The sequence below is a fragment of the Ananas comosus genome, linkage group 17, assembly GCF_001540865.1.
Source record: "Ananas comosus cultivar F153 linkage group 17, ASM154086v1, whole genome shotgun sequence".
Taxonomy (NCBI): Eukaryota; Viridiplantae; Streptophyta; class Magnoliopsida; order Poales; family Bromeliaceae; genus Ananas; species Ananas comosus.
Genome location: NC_033637.1, coordinates 6,597,021 through 6,608,504, shown reverse-complemented (window position 1 = coordinate 6,608,504; position 11,484 = coordinate 6,597,021). Strand labels below are relative to the sequence as shown.

Genomic DNA, 11,484 nt, shown 5'->3' with positions numbered 1-11,484 from the left:
GTAGGCCACACGTACCCTTCTCTTGAGGGAAGTAGCAGCCTCCCCTCGTAGGAGCCTTCCCCGTCACTTCCCCGACACGTGTCAGTTAGCCGACGTCCCACCTCAGTAGCTCCGCACGTGCCGCACGGCCGCCTCGGCGAGTCAAACTTCAAAGGTAAAAAGTGTGAGGAGAGCCCCTCAACTATACTCGTTTTTGAAAATGATCCCTAAACTTTAGATTTTTTTTTTTACCATTCTTTTTTGCCAATAAAATGACTAACAACAGCTTATAGTTTCGTCACATTTAAAAGAACTCTTTTGACTAAAGTGTGTATAATAATAATTTAATTTTAGAAAGTCGATAGCTACGAGATGTCGGTTCGAAAAATTAAAATTAAATAGATCATGCAAAACAGCTTAATAATACGACATATTTCAAATTAACCAGCATTATTGAATTACGTCAAAATAATATTTTCATATTAAAAGTGATATTTTTAAATTTTTTTATTTTTCTGCTTTTGATCAATCAATATGAAGACTTTTAACTGATAGTTGTTATTTTTATTTTCAGAAGTTAGCCTATGCTATTTTCTTTTCTATTCTCTCTCTCCCAACTATAAATTAAACCCCACACCCTCTCCTCGTAAGTAGGAGCAGGAGCAGGAGCAGCAGGAGCTCTAGCTTTTCTTCTCTATACTCTTCTTTCTGACCTCTACTTCTATCATGGGGAAAGAAGAAGAAGAAGAAGAAGTGGTACAAGGGGTGGTGTTGAACATAGAAACGATGGTGGCCGAGGAAGAGAAGAAGAAGAGGAAGAAGAAGAAGAAGAATACGAATGGAGATGCCATTGAAGGATGTGATGGGCAAGAAGAAGAGGCGGAGAAAGAACTTGCTGGTGAAAAGCACTTCACCAGGATCGACTCACTAGAGTTTAAAGAAGCCAACCATGTCTCTGGAATGCATTCTGCTTCGAAGGTAATTAATCAACCATGCATGTCTATCGATCTGATCTCTCTTCTTTCTTAACGCATGCACTCTCTCTTAATTCTTTCTGTGCTGATCTACGGTTCCTGGCACGAGTGGCAAAGATTTTCTTTGTAAAGTGATTAAGCATCGATCTCTTCTATATATGTTTTCTACATATCTACATCGCTTTAATTCTTCTGTTTTTTTCTCACAGTTAAATACCGCGCGTACGTGTTAAACACATACAACTATTAATTAGCGGGGCTGTTTTCTCACAACTTAAATATTCAAATACAAAAATAATTGTTTCACGTAATTAATATCAGGGTGAAATATTTGCTAAGCGTATTTGCGAGTAGTTGTTTATTATTATTATTATTATTATTATTATTATTATTATTATTAGTTTTGAAGTTCACAGTATGGATATATATTAACCTACGTACAGAGATATATACACATACTTCTCAAAAAGAAACATATATATAATGATATTAATACAATTCTATACAACTTTGGTTCTCCTAGTCATAATTTGGATCATCTTTAATTTATTTTGTAAATTTTTTTTTTTCATGTTTACTTTGAATGTTGCTTAATTATTAGTATTATTATGCCATTTACTAGACATGTAGCTAGCTAGTATTATAAGGTGTACTAATCCTATACATGCCTACGTACTCTGTTACTGCAACTTTGCGATCAGGTTTTGCCAATAGCTGCTGTGCTGCAACTAGCTTTCCAGAGCATTGGGGTGGTGTATGGCGACATCGGCACGTCGCCGTTGTACGTGTTCGCCAGCACGTTCGCGGATCGGGTTCCGACCAGGGACGACGTCGTCGGAGCTCTGTCTCTCATCATCTACTCCCTCACCCTCTTCCCCCTCGTCAAGTATGTGTTCATTGTCCTCTGGGCGAATGACAATGGAGATGGTAAGTTACTCATCTTTGCTTGGTAAATTTTTTACAAAGAAGCCGCCCTAAGACAGCCAACTTTGAATTGGGCCCCTCGGCTTTTAATTAATCTTGTTTCATTCAAATTATTTTCACCAGTATATATAAGAGAGAAATATTTTAATTTTGTTCAAATGTTACTACTTCTCACTGAGTTTTTTTTGGGTGATGGAAATTATGAATTCTGTTTTCCAGAAGATCGATCTAAGTGGGAAACGATTTTGAATGAGTCTTAACGCACTCCATCGTATGCTCGGTAGATATCACGTAAATCAGTATCCTCGCGTGTACGACAGATATCACGTAAATCATATAATATGCACCGACCATACCGTAAAATGACAGATGTTGGAATCGACTTTTAAGTCAAGACCTCTTAAAGCGGCGAGGTTAAAGTACTGACTTTAATACATACAATGTAATCCAAAAGATCGATATAGTAGAAAATTATTTTAAAATAATCTGATTTAATTAGTGAGACCAGAAAATAACAAGTATAATAGTAAGTTAGCTAATATTTTGTTCTTTTGTTATTTTTTTGTCACAGGTGGAACATTTGCAATGTACTCACTGATATGTAGGCATGCGAATGTGAATGCAATCCCGAACCAGCAAGCAGAAGCTTTAATGGATCTCTCCGCATACAAGCTGCAGACACCCAATAAGCATCTTAAAAGGGCTGAGAAGGTCAAAGGGGCTTTGGAGAGGAGCAGCTGGGCCAAGAATGGGCTTCTCTCACTAGCACTTCTGGGGACCTGCATGGTCATTGGTGATGGGATCCTCACTCCTTGTATCTCTGTCCTATCTGCTGTGGATGGTGTGAGGAAAATTGATGCAGGAATAAGCAAAGGTAACAAAGGGTTTAATAAAGAAAAAGAAAGATAAAATTAAGAAGCCCTTATAAAGCCATATGTAGACTCTCTGTTTGCCTCTATTTTTGTTTTTAATTTTAGTTAAAAAAAAAAAAAGCAACATTTCTAAAAATTCTTTCCCAATAAAAATATCAAGAGCTTATGTAGGAAAGGTAAAGATGGTAAAAAAATAAATAAATAAATAAATAAATCTTAAGCCAACTTTTTTTAGTTCTTTGGTGCCGCTTTCGTTTTAACTTTCAATACTAATATTTTTAGTGTAGTATTAGACATTTAGACAAAAAAAAAAATCTAAATATTCTTCTAAAAAAAAGTCGAAATGATATTTTTAGCTTGGAAAGCAAAACCTCCATTTTCGTGCCTTCGGTGTTACCACAATAGTAATTTGGATTGTCCCGATATATACAATTTTTTTTTTTTTTTTCTAATCGCACTATTTGATATAGAACTTGGATCAAACAATACTATCTTTTATAGCCAAACAAAGGTTATTAGTGCTCGTTTAGCCTTACTTTTCTGATACATATATGATCACTTCATTGAAAAAACTAAAATTTTGGTACGGCGGGAGAGAAATGAGACTTACGAGACTTACAAACAGAAGCTTTAATTTAAAATTTATCTCTCTTATTCTAAGAGAAGCAGTTGAGGGAATCATCTTAGAAAGATTCTCTCAACAGTACTTTCCTTTTAGTTAATACTGTGCTAACGCTCTGTGTACTAATAAGTTGTGGTATGGTAACAAGGGAAGCAATTCAAATTAAAAGCGCTTCTAATCTTTGGCAGATGTGATTGCGATGATATCGGTGGCGATTCTGGTGGTACTTTTCTCGATCCAGAGGTTCGGCACCGACAAGGTTGGTTACACCTTCGCCCCCGCGATCCTTGTGTGGTACGTGTTCATCGGCGCCATCGGCCTCTCCAATCTCGTTCGCCACGACTCCTCCGTTCTGAAGGCCTTCAATCCCCTCTACATTGTCTCCTACTTCAGGCATAACGCCAAGGAGGCCTGGATCAGCCTCGGAGGTGTTGTGCTCTGCATGACAGGTAAATTAACTACCCACTTTATCTTTGTGTAAATTGCATGTTTGCTCCTCAAACTATATATGAGGCATATGACACTTTAGTCCTCAAATTTTAATTTATTTTAGAATTATTATAATTAAGTTCAATAATTTAATTTAGTTGACTAAATATTAATAAATTACTAAAGTAAAAGTGCTACAGCACAGCAGTGTTGTAATTGATAACACGTCAATAATTAAAATATCATCTTACTGTTATATTGGTGATGTATCAATATTTGAGTTGTGCTAAGTATCCGGCTCGCCGAATTGGCGATTACGAGTAATAGATGGGCCCACAATTAGGAGTGTGGGCCCCCTTCATCCAATCGGTCTCCAAAGTCACATAAGAGGAAAAAAAAAAAAAAAAAAAAAAAACACTTGCCCTCAATATTTAGTCAATTAAAGTAGATTGTGCGATCTGATTGTAACAATTTTGAAAGTTTGAGCAAGAAATTACAAGAAATTAAAGTTTAAGGACCAAAATGCCAATCGACTAATAGTTTGAGGACAAAACTTGCAATTTACGTTTCTTTTTTTTTTTTTAACCTGCAAATTCATATGCTCAGAAAAAACTGATTCTTTAAATGGAACAGGAACTGAAGCTATGTTTGCTGACCTTGGTCACTTCTCAGTTAGATCAATCCAGGTTTGTTACTTTCCCCTCCCATGTATTAACTCGAATATCTTCAGAAGTTTTTCTTGAAAATTAATATTGCTAACAATTCTTATTCTCTAGATTGCTTTCACTGGATTGGTATATCCTTGCTTAATCTGTGCTTATGTGGGACAAGCTGCATATCTCTCATACTACCCTCTCGACGTCGCTGACGCCTTCTACAAATCAACTCCTGGTAAATCTAACATCGCACAATTCACTTTTCAAAATCACGATTTAAATTTTTACTAAAAATCGGCATTTTTAACTGTTTCTGCTGCAACTATTTCATTGTGTTTCAGAATTGGTGTACTGGCCTATGTTTGTGATTGCCATCCTGGCGTCGATCATTGCGAGCCAAGCGATGATCTCTGCGACGTTCGCGATCATCAAGCAGTCTGTGGCTCTCGGCTGCTTCCCGCGAGTCCGAGTAATACACACCTCCAACAAGCATGAGGGCCAAGTCTACATCCCTGAGATCAACTTCCTTCTCATGTTGGCTTGTGTGTTAGTGACTGCCTCCTTCAAGGAGACTACGAAGATCGGAAACGCCTACGGTACGGTAATTTATCACCTTCTAATTAACAACTCTCCTCACATCATTATATATGTGCCTGTGTGGCCTGATTGAAACTTTCGTGAAAGTGCTATATATTTGTGCAGAATAATAATACCAACATTATTTTTTGTTAAAATCTTCAACACTAAATATTTTGCTTTTGAAGGTCGAAAACCTCTAGACCTTTCATTTGCTAAATGATTGGGTGCTGATGGTTGGAGTGGAGTTTGTCCCAAACAGCAGCCTAAACAAGCACTACACAATATTGATTAATTAACTCTCTTGGCCTTGTTCAAGGACTAACGGCTCCTTCTGTCCGTTATTTTGATAGGGATTGCGGTGGTAGCAGTGATGATTGTCACCTCGTCTCTGCTCATCCTAATAATGCTAATGATTTGGCAAACCAGTCTTATCCTCATCGCGCTCTTCGTTCTCGTCTTCTACTCCTTTGAGCTCTTGTACTTCTCCTCGGTCCTTTACAAGTTCGGCAAAGGAGGCTATCTCCCTCTCTCCTTCGCCGCCGTCCTCTTCTTCGTGATGTATGTGTGGCACTATGTACAAAAGAAACGCCACGCCTTCGAAGTCGAAAGGAAAGTCTCGACGGAGTATGTAAGTAGCCTCGGCTCTAATCTGGGTATCTCACGGGTTCCCGGAGTAGGGCTTCTTTACACTGAGCTCACTCAAGGGATACCGGCAATTTTCCCCCACTTCCTCACCAACCTTCCTGCCATCCATTCGGTTCTAGTCTTTGTTTCGGTCAAATACCTGCCTGTCAACAAAGTGCTCCCCGAAGAGCGTTTTTTTCTGCGCCGGGTTGGGCCTAAAGGGTACAAGATGTATCGGTGCATCGCACGGTACGGTTACCGGGACAGAAGGGTCGGGAGCGAGGAGTTTGAAGGGCTACTTATGGAGCATCTCAAGTCCTTCATTCGATCCGAGAATTCGGAAGCCGAAGGGAAGGTGAGCGAGGCGGCGGCGGAGGAGATCGGGTTCTTGGAGAGGTCGAGGGCAGCGGGGGTGATCTACCTGTTGGGTCACAGCGAGGTGAAGGCTAGCGAGGACTCGGGGGTGTTGAAGAGAATTGTAGTGGATCATGTCTATGATTTCTTGAGGAGGAATTGTAGGCAAGGGTTTGTAGACCTGCAGATACCCAACAAGAACTTGTTACAAGTTGGCATGAACTACTATATTTGATGGAAATTTGATCATCATCATCATCATCATCATCATCATCATCTCTCATAAGATAGCTTGTAAGAACTAATTAACCCTACAAATTCAGTGTAATATGATGTATGAAACTGCATATGATGGATGTTCTTTGCATAGTAGTGAAAGCCAAGAGGAGTCTACGTATGCATGTACTGAATGGAAAAAGCAATGAAGGGCCATTCAAGGCCCAGTTCACTAGATTTGGATCGTAGGCTTAAAAATTTATTGGTGCTAGGGTATCAACTTCAAATTTTATATTACAGCAAGATCAGAATTTGTTGTTGGTCTGGACAATTTGCATTGTATCGACATAAAATTGTGATCTTGAACATAATTTCTACCTGTCATAGAGTCCAAGAAGCTATCTGATACATCTTATTGTTGGCATTGATGTTAGGACCTTCTGAAACAATCTTACGCGATTTTAATTAGGACATACACTCAAGCTGCAAATATTTACTGCAAACTTCGACTACAGTAGAAACTTCAAAGATGCATGTATGTTACAGTGCTTTATTTTTGCAAGTTTCAGGTGATATTTAACAAGAATAGCATGTATTAATTAGCTGGATTACTTCTTCCATATGAGAAGCATCTTCAACTTTAATAATCCTAAAATGGTGGAAAAAGACCATTCACTTGGATAGCTACTATATGCTAATGGCACATAATTTTGCTGCAGCAAACGTAGACACCATAGACAGTAATAGTGGTATCTGATAATGTTTTCTGAGCAATTGGATGCTTCAACTATATCTCTTGCCATCCTGTGAAATTTCAGCAGCATTCTTCCTCAGCAAATTTACCTAGTCATGATGTCATTTAATTGTCATCCTGAACTGTTAGATGTGTCTCAAATTTTTGTATCTGGTCAGTTTTGTGATGCAGCCCAAAACTTTTTAGATCAGAACTAAATTGGAATATTTTGTAGAAGGTGTGGCACCGAAAGGACTTGTATCGATACGTGGACAAATTTAATTAGAGCAGCCTCAAATTCTTGTACCTGGCCTGTTTTGTGATGCAATCCAAAATTTTTTAGATCAAAACTAAATTGAAAACTTTTCTAGAAGTTGTGGCACCGAAAGAGCTTGTATTGATATGTGGACAAATTTAATTAGAGCCGAATATTTTCTAATGCTGGGTATGTTTTGTCACATTCTCAATGTAGTTACACTTGTTCTGATTTGTTTATGATCTCTTTGTTCCATCGTAATACTTTTTCATTTCATTCTATTTTGCTTAGCAAATCCTATTCGGCGATAAAAAGATCATAACAATTATGTTTAGTCTAAATGTCATATTAGTTTATGTACATGTATCAGATAAACTCACTATATATAGTAATATTTTCTTTAGATGAAAGAATAAACCTCGTTCAAAATATACATTCTATTTGTCTATTAGGTACCGTTTGGTTCAGTAAGTAATGCAATGGATTAAATGACATAAATTTATATGTTATTTTTATTATTTTTTTGCGGAATAGGCAGAGCCTACCTTTGTCATTCATTACGATAATGAATTAGGCTGTAAAACTGAGACAATCATGCCTCCTCTTGAGAGTAAACAAAAGGAAGGCGTGAAACAGGTAAAACAGAAGGAAGGCGGCAAGAGCAGTTCAAAAATAAAAGGGAAAAAGGAAAGAGAGGAAGTCACCTCCTCCAAGAAAGCAAAGGGCCCTACGTCGGCGCTAAGACATTTACCTCCCAACTAGGTCTAGTGCCTGCAGTATTCTCGATCCAAACCTCCAAAATTCTACAAATGTTTAACTAATTCTGCATCGGAGTTCTACTCTCATTCTGAAGGAAGATTGTGTTGCTTCTATAAAATCATTTACCAGTACTAAAATGCCTGCACAATACTGCGAATATAAAAATATTTTTTATAATAAATTTTAATTTTTTATATTTTTATATAATTTTATAAGTCTAATTATTAATTAAATAAAAGATATATAAAAATAATTTAATAGTTAAATCTATCTAAATAAAAGTCATTAAAATTAGTATATGCGCAAAGTAAATTTATACAACAATTTATTTTATAAAAATTTATATNTATTATGCTAATTATTAATAATATTAAATAATTATATTATATACAATTAATTATTAATAAACTTAATTAATTAATTTTATATTTTTTAGGGATTTCAAATTTTAAATTTTGAAGGTTAAAATTTAGAAATAAATATTATAAATTAAAATTTAAAATTTGGAATTTAAAATTTGGAATTTAAAATTTGAAATTTGAAAGTATCCAAATTTCAAATTTTGACATCGAAAATTTGAAATTTTATACTATAAAATTTTAAAACCCAATATATATGTATATTTTAAATTTGAAATTTTAAAACCCGTTAGATCTACGCCTCGGATCATTTTTAACCATTAGATTATACTATTCAACCAACCACCCACTAAACTCTAGGGGGCCCACATCATTTTAACCGCATATCTTTTAATCCAATGACTAAAAATCTACAAGCACCAATAACTTAGTACTTTTAAAAGCATAGGAGCTCAATTATATATATATATATATATATATATATATAGGAGAGCGAGTTAATTCGCAAACTGTAAAAATTGGGTATGGATATAATACGAATAAAATTTGTATATTGATTTTTAAATTCGTTGAAAAATACATTTTTAAAAAAAGGTCAATAATTCGAATACGTGATTTATACACAAATTTACGTTTATCATTAAANCAATGTGGACCGTGCCCGGCCGGCACAGCCCACATTTTTCGGGCCGAAAAGGGCTAGGGGCCGACCCGGCCCGGCCTGGCCCGAATTTAATTTCAGGCCGAGCCATGCCAGGCCCAAATTGTCTACCCTTTGGCCCGACACAGCCCTTCGTCCCGGAAGGCAGGGGCCGGGCCGTGCTTCAGGCCGGCCTAGTAAAATATTTATTTTTAAATTTTTTAAAAAAATTTAAAATATAAACAATCAATATTTTTATTTAAATTAATATTTTGATTAAAATAATAAAAAATTATAAAAATAAGTATACTAAAATAAATATTTATTTGTAAAAAAAAATAAATAAATTTGTATTGTTTTTTTAAAAAGAAGATAGATTTCGGTCCAATGGACCAAAATTCTTTGGTCCATTGGACCAAACTGCTCCTTCGAGAGCTCTTAGGGAGGAGGCCCTCCTCCCCAGGAGCTCAGACCCCATGTGGGGTCTAGGCCCAGTTGGCACGGCCCAAGCGTGCCGAGCCATGCCGGACCACTCGCCTCTCCTTGGTCCGGTACGGCCCAGGCCCGTTTCGGACCGTGCCGGGCCGGGCCGTTGGGCTCCAAAGAAAAGGCCCAACATAGCCCAGATTCTCGAGCCGGGCCGGCCCGGTACTAGTTCTACAGTACCCGTGCCGGACTGTAGCCTGGCCCGAGGCCGTGCCGGGCCGGGGTGGTCCGCATTGTAGTGTTCCGAAGGTTTGGATAGGATTGGATACAGTGTTAGTAACTGGTCGACACATCTGGTGAGTGTCGAACTGAGTCAGAGTTGTTTCTGCACGAAATGGATGCAGAAATGGACTTGGCGCACTCAAAGGAGCAAAACTGGAGTTTTGCCAGTTTCTGGTGCCTAGAACAAGATTTGGGTCGCCTAGAACTCGAGTGCTGAGCTGAACAGAACTGGAAGCCAATTCGGATCCTAGTTTCGGGCGCCCAGAAGAGGGTCCGAAAGTTTACTTCGTGAATATCGTTTGTGCTGACACATGGCTAATGGTAGGTAAGGTCCGCCGGACCCGGATATGGGCACAGCACACTGTGGGCGGAGGAACCGAAGGGGAGCAATTGTGTAGCCTGGAGGTTTCAGACGCCCAGAAAGGAGTTTTGGGCGCTCGAAAGTGGTCGTTTCTGCAGGGTTATTAGGCTAGCAGCTTTTGTTCCTGGAGCTTATTTGACCCCTCTAACTCCCTATAAATAGATGGAACTCGACCCCTGTGAGCTCTTTTCCTCCCTTCTTCACAGAGAAGCCCTATTTTGCATCTAAGTCCTTCAAATTACTCCAAATTTTACAATTTCCACCTTGAGCAGTGCTGTTTTAGCAAAATTCCTGTGGCGACCTTCGGCGTTTTGGCTCGTGTGCGACGTAGGAAGGTCGGATTGCTGTGAAACTTGGTTTGGTGGTTAGCTGACTTTCTGAAGACTTCGTGGAACCCTGTTTGACAGAAATTAATTGAGGTTAGTATAGTCAATTTGGTGTTTTACTCAGCTGTTATGGTTTTTGAGCTGAAAACAGTATTTTTGGGGTTTTCATGGATAAATTCCTGGAGGAAGCTGGAGTTGCGACCTAAGCGTAGTGTACTATCATCCTCCACTGGTTTTGGGACCTTTTCTCACATGAATTGGAGATTGAAAGGTGAAGTTGACATTGTAATTGAGGAAAAGTTAAGCATAAGTGCTGAATTTTATAAGATTGATGGAATTTTAGTATTTTGGTGTTTAGAGCCTTGGAGGAGTTCAGTTGCTGGTTGTGGGTGATTTCGGCTGAGGCTCCCAGCAACTTCGTGATCTTCTCGCTGCCGTGGATTTGCGCTAGAGGTGGGTTAAAGTGATGCTTACCGGATTTTCGCGGATTTCCTCCTAAGTTCTATTGCTAGCATATATTAGTGGATTTTTTCGTATCATATTTCGTTGCTCGATTCGTTGATTTATTGTGTTCTTAAATCTGAATTGGAGCTTAGAATATTAGTTAAATAATACATGTTGGACTTGAACTTGACTTAAGAGAAAATTGACGTTTCTACACTATCATATGTTAAAACTACCATATTTAGCTCTAGGAACCGTAGTTTGCTTGTATCACCGCAGTTTGTGGGCGGTGGATACCCAGGATAGTGTAGATTGTACTTACGCTCGTGCTGGGATGCAGAGCTTATTCATACAGCAGTGTCTAGGTTGTTCCGGACTGTCGGGTGCCGTTGAGGTTGATGGTGGATCCAGATTGCTGTTTTTGCATCAGATTTTGCTGAGGGCACGTGAGTTTGGTTGTTAGACCAGTGTGACCCTATTTATTTGGATCATGGCCTGTGAGAGCCTGATTGAGCTCGACAGAGATACGCTTCCATACTCGGTTGGATAGCGCCCACAAGTGCCACTCCGAAGTCGGGCTTTGTGCGTTTGCGTTGGTGTCGTTGTGTCCTGGCTGGACTTGCTCTCCACGAACGGCTGAGCGTGGAGGTAGCTGTATAGCTCGACAGG

At 38.5% G+C, this 11,484-nt stretch overlaps 1 protein-coding gene across 1 annotated transcript; it reads left to right on the top strand.

Moving 5' to 3' along the window:
- On the top strand, positions 608-6,560 carry LOC109722746 (potassium transporter 5-like). Its single transcript, XM_020250869.1, has 8 exons — positions 608-957; positions 1,655-1,880; positions 2,449-2,751; positions 3,560-3,820; positions 4,434-4,486; positions 4,577-4,691; positions 4,798-5,052; positions 5,386-6,560. The coding sequence occupies exons 1-8, from the start codon at positions 706-708 to the stop codon at positions 6,246-6,248; spliced, it is 2,328 nt and encodes a 775-aa protein (XP_020106458.1). The 5' UTR covers positions 608-705; the 3' UTR covers positions 6,249-6,560.

What these genes read in the sequence shown, in the direction of transcription:
- LOC109722746 (XM_020250869.1), top strand. Translation starts at nt 706, where the DNA reads ATGGGGAAAGAAGAAGAAGAAGAAGAAGTGGTACAAGGGGTGGTGTTG. An exon ending in CTTCTACAAATCAACTCCTG is followed by an intron (nt 4,692 to 4,797) that starts GTAAATCTAACA and finishes ATTGTGTTTCAG; the next exon opens with AATTGGTGTACTGGCCTATG. An exon ending in GAAGATCGGAAACGCCTACG is followed by an intron (nt 5,053 to 5,385) that starts GTACGGTAATTT and finishes TTATTTTGATAG; the next exon opens with GGATTGCGGTGGTAGCAGTG.